This window comes from Acipenser ruthenus, chromosome 1 (genome assembly GCF_902713425.1).
Source record: "Acipenser ruthenus chromosome 1, fAciRut3.2 maternal haplotype, whole genome shotgun sequence".
In the NCBI taxonomy this organism is placed as follows: domain Eukaryota; kingdom Metazoa; phylum Chordata; class Actinopteri; order Acipenseriformes; family Acipenseridae; genus Acipenser; species Acipenser ruthenus.
The window spans coordinates 11,631,044-11,650,573 of NC_081189.1; the positions used below are offsets into that span (position 1 = coordinate 11,631,044).

At 38.3% G+C, this 19,530-nt stretch overlaps 1 protein-coding gene across 2 annotated transcripts in view; it reads left to right on the forward strand.

Moving 5' to 3' along the window:
* LOC131701523 (integrin alpha-1-like) overlaps positions 1-19,530 on the forward strand; it is a 54,348-nt gene that overhangs the window by 23,923 nt on the left and 10,895 nt on the right. For both annotated transcript variants that reach the window (XM_059000053.1, XM_059000115.1), the window contains 13 exons: positions 5-153; positions 3,784-3,934; positions 5,999-6,164; positions 9,804-9,877; positions 12,108-12,252; positions 15,021-15,163; positions 15,675-15,818; positions 16,035-16,292; positions 16,906-17,036; positions 17,314-17,480; positions 17,617-17,753; positions 18,501-18,611; positions 19,078-19,163. In XM_059000053.1, coding sequence (XP_058856036.1) covers positions 5-153; positions 3,784-3,934; positions 5,999-6,164; positions 9,804-9,877; positions 12,108-12,252; positions 15,021-15,163; positions 15,675-15,818; positions 16,035-16,292; positions 16,906-17,036; positions 17,314-17,480; positions 17,617-17,753; positions 18,501-18,611; positions 19,078-19,163 — 1,862 coding nt within the window. The remainder of the gene's footprint in view (positions 1-4; positions 154-3,783; positions 3,935-5,998; positions 6,165-9,803; positions 9,878-12,107; positions 12,253-15,020; positions 15,164-15,674; positions 15,819-16,034; positions 16,293-16,905; positions 17,037-17,313; positions 17,481-17,616; positions 17,754-18,500; positions 18,612-19,077; positions 19,164-19,530) is intronic.

A 19,530-nucleotide genomic window follows, 5' to 3' on the forward strand; every position in this document is an offset into this window, starting at 1 on the left:
CTAGGTTGGAATTGTGCAGTATGGGAAGGATGTGGGCCATGTTTTCAACCTGAGTCAGTTCAATAACACTGCGGACATAGTGGCTGCAGCAAACAAGATTCCTCAGAGAGGAGGAGATAACACCATGACAGCTCTGGGGATTGATACAGCTAGGTAAGGGTCTGTTCATGAAAAGACAAGGTTATATTATAGGCAAAAAATAATCTATTCAAATGTAAAAAAAAAAAAAAAAAAAAAACAGGACTGCGATAAACAACTCTTAGTGCCTGAGTACTTCAAACAAAATGAGAACCATGCTGCAGCTGTCAGGAGCTGCCAACCCTACATGTGCGGACTGTTTTCAATTAGCAACCTTCTGATTTATTTGAAGTCATTCATGCTGAGCTTTCTGGTGTTAAACCAAACAGCAAGTCTCTGCAAAGTGCTGGAACTTTAAAAGTGCTCCATGACTCTATAAGGAGTTTAATAATAATTTACCTTTATGTTTTCAATAACTGAAATGACTGTATGATTACAAAGAATCTCCACCGAGCTCCTCAGGAGATGGAAAAGCTCTACACTCTAAAGGATATTTTCCGGTTATGGTTGTGAGGATCAACATCTTTTTATAAAAGCAAGCTCCTCTTTTTTATATCAGATGACTGGAGTAGAGGCTTGTTTTTTCATTCATGCTTTACTGGTTGCCTAATTAACACTGGATCACGTGTTGTTATTACGGGGCAGAGAATTTATTATTACAATAAAAAAGTGAAGTACACTGCAATAAGCATGTATATTTTACGTTCAATGTAATTAAAATAACAGTGAGTAGCATATGATCACAGCATGTCAGAAAGATACAATTTACAAGCTTTACTGGGGTATTAATGTACATAGTTCATTCATTTTTCTGAATGTGAAAGACACAGGCTTTATTTTAATGTCTTCTATTGTCCAATCTGCCACTGTCGCATACAACACCACTTGTTGCAAGACAACATTACTTTGAAACAGGTGTTTCAATTGTAACTAACTTGAGTTTCGGTTTCTTTCTTAGACATGCATTCGATTTTGATGTGAATAAAACTGGTATGAGTTTCCTGTTTTAAATTCTGGAAGTAACAGGGTACAGCTGCTATAGGTCACAAGGGAAGTTTATTACCCATTAAAGTTGCCAAATATATTAGAATGGAATGGATACAACCTCTTTATGACTGTTTTTAAGCATGAAAAAATGCCACCAATTAAAATAAATAGTATGCATACAGGGCTCTAGGTCTTTCCTCACCAAATGTTTTGTTTTGAAGAAATTAATTCCCACTTTGAAAACTGAAAACTTAGTTGCACAGCATAGCTTTAAGTTATCTAAAATAAAATGATTGTTAGTTAAAACAATACCTAAAAAAGATGAGATCTTCTAACATTAAGAACTTAAGATTCAGCCCAGCTCCTAGTAGCTGATTGATCTCAAAACCTTGTTAAGTTGGGTCTTAAAGAATCCAAGTGATTCAGCGTCAACAACATGACTAGGAAATTGTTCAATTAGGAGCTGCCACATTCTCACATGTTTTTGGCAGGGACAGGAATTAACCCCATCCCTGCCAAACACCACCACCACCACACACAAACACCACAGTATTTACAGGCAGAGTGTCTAGCTTTGCCACAGCACCACTGAGTACAGTGCCCCAGCTAGAGGTTGCCTTCTACAAGTTATCTCTGCTTCCCTGTGTTTTAACCAGTTTTGTGTCCACTTGCATGTACTTCCTTGCACATACACGTGGACTGAAAGTTGCTATGGTTGTTCATATAGCTTAAGATTATACAATCTTTTAATGTTGCACAAATAAGCGTACATTGTAGAAGCTTGCTGAAGTTCAAGCAGGATTGAGCAGACTCACTCTTTTTATTACTAATGGTATGATCCTGGCTAACACTCTATGATGCACAGCAGAGGTTTCCTCCCATGGTGGGGGTTGTTCCGCTCCACTCAGCAGTAAGATGTATATAAAATATGTATACAGTGCGTGCAAGTAAACATTTCTGCCATGGTCATGGCGTACTCGTGTAATAAATCAAATATTTCTAGTTGGGTCATGGCATATCCTCTGTGTAAATATACACGTCCTTTCTTATTCCTACTGACCGTTATCTCTTTTACCTTTCAACTTACCACATATAAGCAGCAGTGTGGAGCAGCAGTGTGGGGTAGTGGTTAGGGCTCTGGACTCTTGACCGGAGGGTTGTGGGTTCAGTCCCAGGTGGAGGACACTGCTGCTGTACCCTTGAGCAAGGTAGTTTACCTAGATTGTTCCAGTAAAAACCCAACTGTATAAATGGGTAATTGTATGTAAAAATAATGTGATATCTTGTAACAATTGTAAGTCGCCCTGGATAAGGGCATCTTCTAAAAAATAAATAATAATAATATAAAGCACTACTTCAAAAAAAACTATAATAAAATAAACATTTCAAAAGAAACTAGTGTGTAAACATGTATATGTACATACAAAACTGTAATGTACTCATTGTATTTTTAAATTTAAAACGAAAGTAACCATAACTTTCAGACACACAGAGTAATTTAAATTTGAAAGCCTCAAACTGACTGCCGTGGCAATTCTAGTGTTTAAGCAAATGGCACAGTCTTGGAATGTTTTGCCACAAAGGCTTGTTTACATACCAGAATACTATAGGAAAGTAGCAATATTAAACAAAATGCCTTACTTTAAAAGTTTAATCTTGATGATTTTCAGAAGCTATATTGTTTGTTACAATGGGCCCAGTTATAAACTATCCCAATCCCTGCATGTTGTGCTGTAGCCCTATTGCAGCATTGTACCCTGCTTACCCTGATAACAGACATGCAAACTTCAAAACATTTTCACACTGCTGTGCCTTTTAAATCCACTTAAATTATGACTTTACTTCAGAAATGTGTTTACGTAGCAGCCATTTCTAAAGAGTAGAAGTGTGAGTGACTCTATTTAAGACCTCTGTTCAGATGAATTCCCTAATGAAAGAGTGTGTTGTGCTACCAGTTACAATACATGCTGTGGTTTGCAAAATTCCATCCATTTACACCAGTTATGTCTGCACATTCTGCACAGCAGTCAGCAGAGAATGCTTCTCACAGCTTATTGCTGCAAGGCAACAGTAAACAGTGCTGATTATGGCTGCCGGGGGAGAAGTAAGAAGATAAACCACAAGACAGGCATTTTTGTTAAACTGGTAGAGGGTGATTTGGACAGTGCTTAAAATCTAATGATGCGTTCTCTGCTTTTACTAATCCTTATATGGTACTGTAGGTCAGTGTTGTGAGTCTTGCCATGGCCTGGGGGTAGTGCTATGATTTCTATTATAATAAATGAGCTCCTCTGTTTAAGCATGGAGATGAGACTTGTGTCTGTGTTGCGCCTCCTCTGTGAAAGCGCCAGATACTTTAGATTTTACCTCTTTGAGTGCACTTTCCCACTGGATCAAAATGACTGTTCATATTTTTACACACAGTGGAGTGATGACGGCACTTCCCCTTCTCAACGCAACACATGGGGTGGTTTGTAGTTTACTTTGACAGAAAACAGGGACTATTATGGGACTCAGTCACTCTTTGTGAGGTGAAGCCTTGAATGAATTTCACACCAGATAACATAAGCAGCACTTAAACGCATCCCTTGCAGTAACCTGTTTTTTTTTGTTGTTTTTTTTTTAAATTAACATCAGTCAAACACAACTTATAAGATAAAGTTAAAAACTTTTCTATCATTACTTCCTTAACCCGCCTGCAATCTTTCTCCATCTCAGAACCGAAGCATTCACAGAAGCCAGAGGTGCTCGCCGAGGAGTTAAGAAAGTGATGGTGATAGTAACTGATGGAGAATCACATGACAGCTTCAGGCTGGGGAAAGTCATTGAAGACTGTGAGGAGGAGGGAATTCAGAGATTTTCAATAGCAGTACGTAACAGCATTCCATCACAGAAACTCATTACCAACATATTATTATTATTATTATTATTATTATTATTATTATTATTATTATTATTATTATTATTATTATTATTATTAACCCTACATCTTTCTTTTTTCTAACAAAAACAGATCATTCTTTTTGTGTTGCTGGTAAAATATTATCAGTCTAATCAAACCATGTGTAAAACACACCATTGCTATTTTAAAATTTCTGTTTTCCATTTTGAGTTGCCACTGGGTATGAGGATACAGTTAATAACACCTAAAGGTAATTCTGCAGGTGTTAACAGGAGCACGTCTGCTGTACTGTAGAGAGTGACATTAGGACGAGACTCCTGCGGGATTCCCACGGTATGGGAATACATTTCTCTTTATGTTTGCGGGAACGGATGGAAACGGAAATGAAACTGGTGGGAACGGGTGGGACCTGGAATAAAGAGTTTTAAATCTCACAGGAACGGATGGGAACAGAACTGAAGTCTGCAGGAATGGGTGGGAGCAAGACTGAAAGCTGTGGGAAGAGCAGTACCAAACTTTAGTTGGTCAGATGAGCTACAAGAACTTTAGATTTTGTAACATTAAACCAATCAATACGAGATGTAAAATGGAACCAATCAAATGCCTATTCAGTCATCTGGGTATCCATATATTTACCAAGACAGACAGTATAACCCTTGTATCAACGACACTCACTTTAATTGACACACCCCATTTAGTGATGTCACTAGCCCACCTATTCAATTCAAACTTGTTTGCTTCAAGACCATTAAAAAAAACTGTAAAAGACCTAAACTCATTTTAAATATGTCAACCTCAGCAAATAATTGGATTAAGTAAGCTTATTGGGAGTTCAAGTTGGAGTAAAACTGAAAAGACTGTGGCCCTAGAGTTTTTTTTTTGTTTTTTTATGCATAATAAAACGGTTGAAGTAGGTTTGTGTGGTTCTTCTTATTCTTGTAATAGGTAATATGGCAGTAGTGAATGACATTTAAAAAATTCAACTGGGAACAGGATGAGAATGAAAAACACAAGGAAAAAAGGGTAACCCAAAAAAATATCCTGCCTGAAAATCAGTCTCTTCTCTTTTTCTTAAATATCACGGGACGGGATGGGACAGGACATTTTTTGACAAGACCGGATGGGACGGGAATGAAAAAAGATTGTATGTACGGAACAGTACAGGAAGGGAAAAATTTTGGGGGGACAGGATGGGAACAAAAATTAAACATTTTTTCAGGGATGGGATGGGACAGGACATTTTTTTGATGGGACAGGATGGGACGGAACTCAAGTTTCATTCCCGTGTCACTCTCTACTGTACAGTATATCTGACTCACAGAATGATATTTTTGATGGGAAAGGGTTAGGGTTAGGGTTAGGGTCACAGAATGATGCACAGGCAGGTCCTGTGTAAGGGGGTTAGGGGAATGTTGTATCACTGTAGCTCATTATATACTGGGAACTATTCATTCATTTCATTAGGAAAAGACTCCTCAAGTGAGCTAAAGAAGGGTACCCTATAAACGTTGCACAGCGCACTGCTGCCCATCAGTGAAGCATTGTGTACTGAAGCCTGTGCAGCAACCATATGTAACCCCACAGTCAGCACTGAGGAGTCTTTTCAGAAGAAGGGTTAGTAAGCACAGCAAATAATGATATGAGCAGAAACAACAACATAGAATCACACTGAACACAATATAGGATATTAAACAGGTAAGGAATTAAATATTATGAAAACGTTGATGATAAACTATAGCTGTAATAGTGTCTGCTGACATCACCAGTCCACTCGGCTGATTTGAGTGCCGTTCACTCTCTGTATAAAATGACATGGTGTTAATATTAAATTGAATCAGGAAGCTGTACATTTTCATGTTTTTTAAGAGAGATTATTTCAAATGTAAGAAGGTAATTGAATATAATTGTAACACATAATGGTACTTTTGGTTTATACTCAAAAGCTAGTACTGTACACTTCGTCTTTTGAATTTCAAATGTGTATATATATTGTAATAAATGTTGACATCTCCTTTTGCAATGATATTGCAGGTACTTGGTAGTTACAACAGACAAAACCAGAGCATTGCTAAGTTTATTGAAGAAATCAAGTCGATTGCAAGCAAGCCCACTGAAAAGCATTTCTTCAATGTCTCTGATGAGGTTGCTCTGGTTAGCATTGCCGATGCTCTTGGGGAGAGGATCTTTGCTCTTGAGGGTAAGCGATGCATTTTATGAAAAGGTGCTTTTTATATACAGTATGATCCACAGCATGTTCAATATAATTCAGATTATATAAAAACTAAATACCCTAAAATAATACCGATTTTCTATACATTATAAGACTCAATCATGGATCTTCCATTGTATTTTATTGCATTCAGACGTTTTTTAAATGCATCAAGGGAGGGAAACAGAGGGAAAAAAAACAACAATATATAATACATATGGGTTTGTGAGACCAAAACCAAACTCACAAGCCATGAAAGTTTATAATAGGAATATGTTCCTGTGATAACAGCTAATTGGCTGGGCCATTCTCAATATTGTATTTTAAACCCTTCAGTGCTAGGGGGCATACGACGAACGCCCTAAAAATGTCCTCATAAAGTTCTAGGGTGCGTACAGCGTACGTCCTAAAATAAATCTCACTGTAGCGCCGGCTGTGAGCGCCCGATCATTTCAATTTTTTACAGAGTGTGTAGAAGGGTTTAAGCTCTCCAAATATATGAATGGTGTATCGGTCACATCATTTAAAAAGTGCATGATTGACGTGTAAACTGCCCTGTATACGATTTTTTGGTGTTATTCAATGTCATTCATTATAAAATATGTTGTTGCCCTAAAAGCTGTGAGTAATCGCTTACAAAATTTTAGGACATGTGTAGGGGGATTTAGTCTTTCGAAATTATATTTTGAATTTAGTTTTTGTCTACATTTATAAATATGTATAGTTTACATATTGACCCAATGATGTTCTGTTTTAAATGTTTATTATTATTATTTATTCATGCAAATGTTGACGCAGCCATGACAGAAACATACTAACTCCTATTTTTTTCTCCATAGATAGTTAACATATTAGCAATGCAAGACACATGCAATGTGTCTAATTACCATATTAGGAAATTACTTTTTTAGGGCTTAAAGTGGCACAGAAATTGTAATGTGTCCCCCATTTAATCTGCAATATCTCAATCAGTTGAGTAGATATGCCCAAGTAAAGTATATCATTCAGATAAACTTCAGATTGTGCTGCTCTGGTCTGCTCTGGTCTGGTCTGCTCTGGTCTGGTCTGCTGTGCTCTGGTCTGCCCTAGTCTGCTCTAGTCTGGTCTGATCTGCCCTGGTCTTGTCTGGTCTGCTCTGCTCTGGTCTGCTCTAGTCTGCTGTGCTCTGCTCTGCTCTGGTCTGGTCTGGTCTGCTCTGGTCTGCTCTGCTCTGGTCTGGTCTGCCCTGGTCTGCTCAGGTCTGGTCTGGTCTGCTCTGGTCTGCTCTGCTCTGGTCTGCTCTAGTCTGCTGTGCTCTGCTGTGCTCTGGTCTGGTCTGCTCTGGTCTGCTCTGCTCTGGTCTGGTCTGCCCTGGTCTGCTCAGGTCTGGTCTGGTCTGCTCTGGTCTGCTCTGCTCTGGTCTGCTCTAGTCTGCTGTGCTCTGCTCTGCTCTGGTCTGGTCTGCCCTGGTCTGCTCAGGTCTGGTCTGGTCTGCTCTGGTCTGCTCTGGTCTGCTCTGGTCTGGTCTGGTCTGGTCTGGTCTGCTCTGCTCTGCTCTGGTCTGGTCTGCTCTGGTCTGCTCTGGTCTGCCCTGGTCTGCTCTGGTCTGCCCTGTTCTGCTTTGGTCTGGTCTGGTCTGCTCTGGTCTGCTCTGCTCTGGTCGTCTTTCTCCTTTCTCCCCGGTGTAACTGCCTGCCTAGCATTTTTATGCCCCTCGGCTAGAGGAGACAATTGCTGGATACATACCTGCTTACAACATTCTCACTGAGACTGAATGAACCTGCTTTACAACACTTTGATGCACAGCAAGGGGTTTGTGTTGAAGGAAACAGCTTATTTGAACTCTTTTTTTTAAATACTATCAGTAACAACAGCATCATCTGGAAATCCCCTCGTTTGATTTGTGTGTTGGTTCCTGATCTAACAGAGCTTGAATACGCTCCGTTCAGAAGCAGCAGGATAGAGCAGTTCAAAGGGGTTTATTGTTGTAACTCACATTGTCCGAATGGTTGCAATAACTTATTAGTGACTTATATATATATATGTAAGAACAAGCCCACCGTTCCAGTACAAGGGAGCACATTTTGGCTATACCGTGTCAGCATGCCAAGCAGTCCCCTTGAAATGTATAAATCTGTGTAGATAACAAAATTACGTAATACCTATAAAGGTCATCTCAGAAGCATCAAGATGAAGTTTTTAAATTTGCTTTGGGTTTTCGACAGAAGAAATAATAATAATAATAATAATAATAATAATAATAATAATAATAATAATAATAATAATAATAATACAACTACCCGACTCTGCCTTTTAAAAAAATAAAAATATCTGCAATCAACTTTTTTTTTTTTTCATGGCACTGGATAGAATTTCATTTGACTTCTTATTGTATGTAATATGTACCTGTACTTATCCTGGCGACAGTGTTACGTCTTGTTCAGCTACTATGCAGCCTTGTGCACAACAGGGCTCTGGGCAACACCGTGCCAGTCGGGCATAGGTGGCGTGTATAAGAGGCTTGGGGAGGCTAAATAAAAAAATAAATTGCACAAACCCTCACAAGAAATTGTTCTGACCAACACAAAAATTATTTGTCAGAGAATAAATCGATTTTTTTTCCCTCAAGCTCGCAAAGCAGGTCTAATGAACATGTTTCTCGATTTCCTACTGCGCAACCGCCAGACCGCTAGGGTAGCTGGGATATCAAACTCAACACTCTTTAGTACAGATACAAAATTGCAGTTGCATTTCAATGTCATTGGAGGAGACAGTGTTTGGCTGGTTTAACGTCAATTCTTCCCCCAGATCTTTGTTTGAGATCTGTCCTCTAAATCACTGCAGGAAGCAATTAAAAAAAAACATAACAACATGTGCTCTGACACTTCTGTTCCGTACCACATTATGGATTGTTATTGTTGTGTTACCTGTTTGACAATGTGGGCAATAATCCTTACACTATCAGTGCACTAGAGCTGCCATTTTGAAAAGAGCTTTGAAACAGAGTTTAAAGTTCTAAGTGTAAGAAGTTGTCAGGATGTTAGCAATGAAAAGAAAGTATAACAAGTATGTTATTTAAACAGTTGTAGCAACACGTGGGGGTTGTATAATATTTTTCAGAACCCCACTACTTACATTTTAAGATCCAGTAATTTTGATAAACTGGTTCCCAGGGTAACAACAGTTTTTTGGTCATCACTCAGTTCAGTTTGCAGCAGTCAATGACTGGACTGAGTTTCAACAGAAGTTCAAATTAGAGCGGTTCATATCTGAGGTTGCTTTTAGCCGTAGGGCTGAGTCATTGACATCTGTATCTGCTGATTTAGAGCTGAGTTTTATGTTTTATGTTTTATGATTGATTGTGTTTTTTACTCCTTAGTCATTGTGTTTATGTTGTGTGCTGTGGTGGTGTGAGCCTCTTTCCAGCTTGTCATTGGAAATGAGAATTTGTTCTCAATCGACTCATCCAGATAAATAAAGTTTTTGATTGATTGATTGAAGAGGAAACAAAAATGATTAGGTCATTTTTTTTTATCTAATAACTCCTTATTTTCAGACATAGGATGACCATTAAACACATCTTTTTTTTGGTCAGCTAAAACAATATACTCTTCTATGCTCTGTACTGTAATGTGTGTGTTTTTTCAGCTACATCTGATCGACTGGCAGCTTCTTTTGAGATGGAAATGTCTCAAGCTGGATTCAGTGCACATTCCTCCAAAGTAAGTCACTGTGGTATATAATCTGTATACCTGTAACCTCACTCTGCAATTGTGGTTCATGGGAGTGGGATTGTGGAAGTTAGAGGAAGCTGTCCTGACAAGATCACTCCATAATGATACAGCCAAGCCCAATCTCAATGAGCAGGGGGATGTTATCAGGGCTTCCGTCCTCCTTAGTCAGCCTGAACAACAGCCAGCTCTGCAGTAAAATGACACAGGAAGCGGACGCATTGATCAAGTACGTGAATGATGAATAACCAACACTGAATCAGTGGAGATGAATGGGAGACATGGGTGCAGATCCAACTACCGGCACTGTTTACATTTTAAAATAACACTAAAGCCTAACCCTAACCCTATCCCTAACCTTACCTCTATCCCTATCCCTAACCCTATCCCTAACTCTTTTCTGATACAATTGGGTACTTACATATTTCGTGCAAAAAGATTTACACATTAAGTACATTGTAACTGTGCATAATAGCATTGTAATGATGTGTAAGTACACATGTATTTATTAAGCAGCTAATATATAAATAAACAGTAATTAGAGACACTTAATGTAAAGTGTTACCCATTTAACTTATTTTTAAAGACACAAATAACCCAAAGAGCCTCTCACAGACTGTAATGTTGTTGGTTTTCACAAAGCTCCCTTGAGTTATTGCTTTAAACAGTGGTGCTATTTAGATTCACCACTGTTAAGATCACTTGAATAAAGCCCCGTTGAGTTTGTAGCAGGTAAGGCATATGGACAGTGAATTGTCACAATTAAGTCTCCATAACAGTGTTTCTAATTGGGTTGCACCAAAACCAAACTCATTCTGTAGCTGTATTAATGCACCATGTTCTAGCTGAAGGTGTTCATCGTGTTAGCTAGGAAGCTTGTAATCACTTTACATATGTCTAAAACAAGCTGACCTTTCCTTGAGCTACCCTTCAGTTAGTAGATGGATACCAGACTGTAACAACATTCATAATCAAGTTTTGCTTTAGGGACTATATCACATGGAGCATCAATGATGATGTTCCCTAACCTTCATAAACGTTCCAATCTGATCATTCAGACAACAACTTATTTTTAGTGCGCTGGGGTCATGGACAGTGAAGGCCTTTTGTGATCCTGAAGTCAAAATATCACATTGCATTCTCAAGCTTTTCTTTAAACAGGGGTGTCATGCAAGGCCTTGTGTGTGTGTGTGTGAAATGCAGTATTGTCTTTTGGTTTCTTCATAAAGCATCATTCTTTTGGACTGGGGGTGTTTTTCTGTCCTTTTTTTCTAGCTCACCACTTAAAATGTTTGTTTGATGTGTTTCCTTTTCTGATTAGAAAAGAACCTTGGAATTTTGTAGAACAGAACTATAATTGGAGAAAACAAACAAACAAAACAAAAAAAAACACTTTGTTCTCCTGTATCAAAGCCTCCCACTTAAATCTGGGTTTCCACTGACTCACCAGTATCTCAAATACAGCCCAGCTGCTATCCAGTAACAAAGCTTTGCAAGCACTCTTACTCTCTTCATTTCCACACATTGTTCTGGGACACAGGGATTCTGGGAGTTGTTTAGATGATGTTATGCGCATAAAGTGGTCTGTTTGGAAAAAGGGTAACACTTTACATTAAGTGTCTCTAATTACTGTGTATTTACATAGTAGTTACTTAGTAAATACATGTGTACTTACACATAATTACAATGCATTATACATAGTTACAATGCACTTAATGTGTACATCTTTTTTGCACGCTATATGTAAGTACACAGTTGTATCAGAAATAGGATAGGGTTAGGGTTAAGGACAGGGTTAGGGTTATATCATGGAAATGAATGTACACATTAAGTACATTGTAACTATGCATAATAACATTGTGATTATGTGTAAGTACATATATATTTACTAAGTGACTACTATGTAAATGCACAGTAATTCGAGACACAATGTAAAATTTTACTGCAAAATCTTAGTATTATCAGACACATACTTTATACGTGTTCTGTAAGAACCTACCTGGCTTGGTACCAAACTACTGTTTCAATGAAGGTTATGTTTAGTATTCAATATTATGCATCGATGCTCATGAATATTTTGTTTGTGACCTTATATGGGTAAGATCTTTAAAGGCTATTGCGTGTGATTTGTGATTCTCTCTCACAATATTCCATTTGGAACGAGACTAACGGATGCAATCAAATGCAGTAAATGTTACTGTGTGTTATTTATTATAAACAGGAAGGGATTATGCTGGGAGCTGTTGGAGCTTACGACTGGAATGGAACGGTGGTTATGCAAAACGGCGCTGACTTTCTAGTCCCAAACCGAAGTGCATTTCACAATCCCTTTGTTGATACGTACGAAGCTCTCGCTGGATATGTTGGTAAGGAAAAAAAAACAATAAATAATAAATTTACACACAAGAAGCTAGCTATACAGGCTTAAATACATTGTAGGGCTGGAAATAGACGTGGTTTGCTGTCTTCTTACACTTTCTACAGTGTGTTTGTGTGAGTTGTCAGTCTGGAGTTATATACTATTAATAGAGAGAACTAGAAGATATGTGTTAGAATGTCTGGATGAACATTGTGGTGTAACTCAGCTCAGCACAAATAAACCAGACTATTGGCAGAGTTTCAGAAAGTCAAAACTCCCAGTGTTACTGTCCTCTCCCTGATACAGAAGCACAGCTCATAGCAGCCTGGATAGTGTAGTCTCAGTGTTACTGTCCTCTCACTGATACAGAAACACAGCTCATAGCAGCCTGGATAGTGTAGTCTCAGTGTTACTGTCCTCTCCCTGATACAGAAGCACAGCTCATAGTAGCCTGGCTAGTGTAGTCTCAGTGTTACTGTCCTCTCAATGATACAGAAGCACAGCTCATAGCAGCCTGGATAGTGTAGTCTCAGTGTTACTGTCTTCTCAATGATACAGAAGTCAGACAGGGAGATCTGGGTAACACAGGAAATAGACCTCTATATTTAGAAGAGTCTGGGATTTTCTTTTATGTCTTATTAACTGCTTTGCATTTAACATTGCGTTTGATTATTATTTTTAACTTATTTTTCCAATGTGTGTCATCAGCTTTAACAAGGTTAAAGAGCAAACTACATTTCTATATTTATACCTTTTTATGATGTTTGCAATTTGGGTCTTTAGTTTTAAGTTGTTCAGCGCCATCTAGTGAACACCTTCTCTTTGTTACCAGCAATATATAAGGAGATTTGTTCCTCAGTTGGGTACAGTATTTCCTAGATTGTGCTGCTGCTGACATTCTGGATAAACTCAGGGAATATATGCATATGGCTGGCAACTGGAACTGAAGAACTGCTTTCTGAACTCAGTCAAGGCACCATAAACACAGACAACATCTGAAAAAAGGTTTGCTATATTGAAGCATATTTCTAATAGGAACGTGGTTGAGAACACATAGCACACATCCAAGAAAACATCAAATGAAATAAACAGCAGCTGTGGATGACTTGGAGAGAAGTGTTACACACATTGACATGAACAGAATCGTCAGGGGCACCAGTGAGCCCTTGATATTCTAACATTCACCTGGCTCTATCCCCACCCATACAGTAGCTGACACTGAAAAATGTTGGTTTGGAAAACCTGATATGGGAGCAGCCTTTTGATAGAGTTCTGGCTAGTCATTGAAGACAGAATTTGCATGTGTGTTTTCTGAACAGCCATTGGTCAAGAGACAGCGGATTGCAGACCAATCCAAGTCTGTAGATTACCTCTGCAAGATAAGAGAGATAGTGATGTCATAGGAAGTTCCCATCGCTTGCCGTCCATGTCAAAGATTGACTGGTGCATAAAGGCCTTTGCTCTTTGGCTGTGGACAAGAAGCCTTTCAGCAGTATTCTCTGATGCTGATAGACAGACAGAGAGATAGTTATTTTATTGGTAACACTTTACATTAAGTGTCTCTAATTACTGTGTATTTACATAGTAGTTATATTGTAATTACATGTGCACTTACACATCATTACAATGTTATTACTGTAAAACTTCAATTAAACTCCTCCAGCGTTTATTTACAGTATTTGCCAGCAGTACCCGGAGCATATTGGAGACCGGCGATTATTTGAGACCAGCGTTTATATTAGATCACTAGCTTCACATGCTTCATGCGGTCATTGAGAAGCCACTACGGTCTTTTTATACGCACTGGTTAACAAGGATACGGTATGCAAAACGATGGAAAATGAACAAACAGAAGTACGTATTTGTATTTAAAAACGGAATTAAATCTACCATTGTTAATAATAATAATAATAATAATAATAATAATAATAATAATAATAATAATAATAATAATAATAACAGTTAAATCCACTAAAAGACAGCCATGTAGATATCAGAACACAGGCGTGTAGGCTACGCTTACAGCATAATAATAATAATAATAATAATAATAATAATAATAATAATAATAATAATAATAATAATAATAATACAAACTTCTAAAATGTTTTTAAAAATGAAAAATAAAAGCAATAAGTATCATTATCAAAAATAATTTATTGTTTAATCTCAGATTTGTACATTGTTAATACAACAAAACACCAAGAGGTTTGTATCTGGCCTACTTTCAGCACGCTTAAAATTATCAAACTTTTAATAACGTAATAACTGCAATAAACAAATATGCATTACATGTAGGCCTACCTTAAAATACGTTTCCTATGATTATTATTTATTAATCCTGAGAGTCACTTTCATCGCTGTCACTACGATGCTGATGTCACTAGCAGTTCATTACGCTCAAGCTCCTCCTCATCTTCCTCAGCTTCAATGGCAATGACAGAGACCCGGCGTTTAATAGAGACCCGGCGTTTATTTACAATATTTGCCAGCAGACCCGGTGCATTTCGGAGACAGGCGATTATTTGAGACCGGCAGTTATTTTAAGTTTTACGGTATGCATAGTTACAATGTACTTAACTTGTAATTCTTTTTGCACAATATATGTAAGTACACAATTGTATCATAAATGGTTAGGGTTAGGGTTATATCATCATGTACATTGTAACTGTTACAATTACATTGTAGTTATATGTCAATACCAAGTAATCAGAGGCACTTAATGGATAGTGTTACCGTACTAATCTCTCTAGTTTTCCTCACTGGTGTTTCTAGGTTACGCTGTCCAATCAGCATCAGTGGAAGATGGTGTGTTGTACATTGCTGGAGCCCCTCGATACAATCACACTGGGAGAGTTCTCATTTACACCCTCAATGGAACTGATATCAAAATCATTCAGATACTGAACGGAGAGCAGGTAAGGATGCCTAAGAAACAGCCGGTGTCTCCTATATACATGTTCATGCACACAAAGGCAGCTTAGGCAAGTCAACACTTATCTTAAGAGATAAAACAATGCCTTTAATAAGTTTAAATTCATCCTGACACTTAGCACATGTCAATGGCTTTGGTTTGAGACAGAAAGGGGATTATCTTTCAAAACCAGTTTACTTTATGGTAGAAATAACAAAATCCACTATTTTGGGGGGTTTTATTTCAACTACCAAATCTGACACTCAGTTTTATTCTCTGGCGGATGGCCTTTGATACATGGATGTAAATTAATATTTAATTGGGGGATTATCCTCTAACTCTGGGTCAAATTGTTTGGTCAAAACAAAACAAAAAACAAAAAAAACATTGAAACCTGTTTGATAAAGCCAAAGCAGCTCAATAAAAAATGGAATACCACGTCACAGAAAAACTTGATCAATAGTGCAGTATTACTTCACTGCTTGCATAAATAACACCCATAATGTATTTTGTAGATTGGTTCATACTTTGGAAGCGTTTTGACAACAGTCGATGTTGATCGAGATTCTGTAACGGATATCCTCCTGGTCGGTGCTCCCATGTTTATGGGACCAGAAAGAGAAGAGCAAGGCCAGGTTAATGTGTACACACTGAATAAGGTACTGGAATCCATAGAACCCACATGAGGGGGAGGGGGTTGCATGAACAGGAAAGGACCGGCAATGAACTCACACTGGGAGCAGCATTCTCATTCGTGTTCACCTTTATAAGCATACAAGCCAATGTGGAAAGCCCGCTGACCTGATGTTTATGTGCTGCTCTCAGACGGGTCTGTGCTTTCCTAACTTACTCTTGTTAATGTCACATTTAAACAGAACACATTTGAATACCAGATGAGCCTGAAGCCCATAAAGCAGACGTGCTGCACCCTGCATTCGACCAGCTCCTGCACAACGCTCAATAAGAACGAGCCCTGTGGCTCCCGATTTGGGACTTCCATTGCAGCGGTGACGGACCTCAATCTGGATGGCTTCAATGACGTGGTGATCGGAGCCCCTTTTGAGGATGACCACCGGGGGGCTGTCTATATCTATCATGGGGCAGGCAAGACCATCAGGAAGGAATATGTGCAGGTAAGGACTCACACACCATATTAACAAGGTCTCACCTGTACAGATATATGTGCAGGTAAGGACTCACACACCAATTAATAAAGTCTCACCTGTACAGATATATGTGCAGGTAAGGACTCACACACCATATTAATAAGGTCTCACCTGTACAGATATATGTGCAGGTAAGGACTCACACACCAATTAATAAAGTCTCACCTGTACAGATATATGTGCAGGTAAGGACTCACACACCATATTAATAAGGTCTCACCTGTACAGATATATGTGCAGGTAAGGACTCACACACCATTAACAAGGTTTCACCTGTACATATACTGTATATGTGCAGGTAAGGACTCATACACCATATTAACAGGGTCTCACCTGTACAGATGTATGTGCAGGTAAGGACTCACCTGTACAGATGGTAAAAGATTTTAGATTTTTGATATTTTAAAAATGATGTCATTTTGCCCTATTTTGTTTTTTTACATTTGTTAATAAAAAATATGTTTTTGCACCATTTAAGTTAGTATTATTCCTATTATGCACAATTATTTTGTGCATACTCATATGAAAGAATATTATGCGTTCACCATACTGCACTGAGGGTGGGAATCTGTTTTACCAGCGGATTGCATCAGGTGGAGATGGAGAGAAGCTGAAGTTCTTTGGACAATCCATACACGGAGTACTGGACTTGAATGGCGATGGGATCACTGATGTTACCATTGGGGGTCTGGGGGGGGCTTCCCTCTTCTGGTCAGTACTGTTTGTTTTTATAGCATAACGTACAATAACTCCCCCTGTCCTAAAGCATGGACATTTCGGATCAGTACTTATGGGTTTCTCAGTAACTTCTGTGAAATGCTGTTCCAACCCCCATAATCACATTGAGAGGTGCTTTGTGAATATCACAGCTTGTGGATTTTAAAATGCAAAAGGATCTGGTATGCTGCTTGGGAAACTGTTATGTGGAAAGCCTGCTGAAGTCAGGTTTATGATACACAGGTTATTCTTTCTCTGTCCTGTATGCCAGGTCTCGTGATGTGGCAGAAGTACGTGTTAATATGACTTTGGACCCCAAACAGATCAACATTCAATATAAACATTGTGAAGCAAAGGGAAAACCTACAGTGTGTGTAAAAACCACAATCTGTTTCAATTACATCCTGAAATCTGATCAAGCAAGCAAAGCCGCCATTGGTAAGAATGCTTTCTTCGTCATTTGTAAGAGATACAGTCGTGTGCACGTTTCTCATGGTATTGCTGACATGACTGAGATCATATTTGTCAATTACTTGTGTCACTGGTGACAACTGAATTTCATTGTTTTTTGTAGGTATTGATTATAATTTAACAATCGATTTTCAAAGGCTGATATCAAGAGGTTTCTTTCAAAACACAACTGAAAGAAAACTCCAGAAAAATATCACCATCATGGACCCTTTCTGCACAGAGCACACCTTTAACATGCTGGCAAGTAAAGCAGATCTTATCTCTTTATGATACTGAACAATTTGAAATGGTCATCTTACTACAGCATAGCATCTATCTGCAACGGAAGAGGTTTCGTTAACCCCCCAGAACCGGTTTCGAAACACCCTGACAGGGGCAGTATGACAGCTACCTGTATCAGTGAAGGCACTTCTGACCATCATCTTAATTAAATCAGTGGTGATCTAATGTGCGTGTAATATTTTTACATTGAATATGTTGTGTCTATTGCAGAAATGTTACATCAAGGTTTATACCAACGTTGAGAAATCTAGCATGCAAGTCCGATGCTGCTGAGAGATTTTTATTGAATGTATTTTTTTAATACTGGATCTCATTTGGATTCTATCTAACATTCATTCAAATCTGTCCACACAATGGCAGGGCGAATTGCACTCTCCCACATTACGCTGCGTTTAAGCAGAGCACAGAAGTCTTCCTCTGAATTCAGTTGTTTAATTGAGTTTCAAAATACTTTCTATGACATGTGGTGCATCATACCTGTTATACAAACAGAATACTCCTTGATTCACTTGGCTGGCCATCCTCTTATTCTACTCCAGGAAAGTGCTTGGCGTTTCCTCTATTTATCTTATCCTGGGACCTCCGAGCTGGGACTATCCAGGGAAAACCAGGAAAGATGGAATGAACTAAAACTAGTTTTACATGAAAGGAAAAAAGGCCTCTCTGTATTATAGAATTAATTTACTGGTCTGTGTTTCCCTCCAGGATAAGCCTGATTTTAAGGATTCTGTGAAGGTTATGCTGGAATTTAGACTCTCCGATGAGGAAAAAGGTCCAGTTCTAGACAGCCAGCTTCCAACCTCAATAACTGAATCTGTAAGTGAAGTACTATATTATTTAACTGTCAGTGATTTTAAATTTACATTTTCTCCAAACATGACACAAGTATCAGAGACAATGAAATAAATCACTTTATTGACTTATACGTAAATAAATCACCTTATTGACATATGACTGCTATAGAGGTTATAGAATCATTGTATTGTCCGCATTGGATACAGAAACAAAAAGGTCAGTAATAATTTGCTTGAACATGTACTTTTAAGCACACAAACCACCAGCCTATCCCAATGCACATGTATACAATGACTTAATTCTTACCATTACTTTACCCAGTCGATTATAAATACATCACAAAGGACACGCTGGCTACCAATGCATGACACATACAGTATGTGGGTGTCGTTTGTTTTACTAGTACATCAAAGTGTAAAACGATTAGAGACAGGGCTCATGTATTCAGTTATCGTGTTGTTTAAAATGAGATTTTGGATTGTTTTAGATCCCCTTCACAATGAACTGTGGAAAGGATGAGAAGTGCATCACAAATCTACATCTTCATTCTGAAGCCGATATAAAGGGAGACAGGTACTGGTGTTCGGCAGACTGGTCTCTTTTACACGCCATGAAAATCAGTCAGTAAAAGACAATTGGCCCACTGTATTAGGGGTCGTGCAAAATTATCGACATTCTCTGAAAGCACTATGTACACTTGCTATATGCTTGATGATCATTTTGAACTACCCCTTAGACAGCATAAAGTTACAAGGATGAGATTCAAAAGGTAAATAAATTATTTTTGCTTCCAAATTCACTATGTACTGGGAGCCACCTACTGGCTGGTGTCTGCCATTACAGTACAGTTAGTAAGACTTCAAATTAAAACTCGTAACACATGCATTCCCTGCCTCTTATTTGAAAAAATGTAACTTTAAAAACAATAGTTTATCTTTAA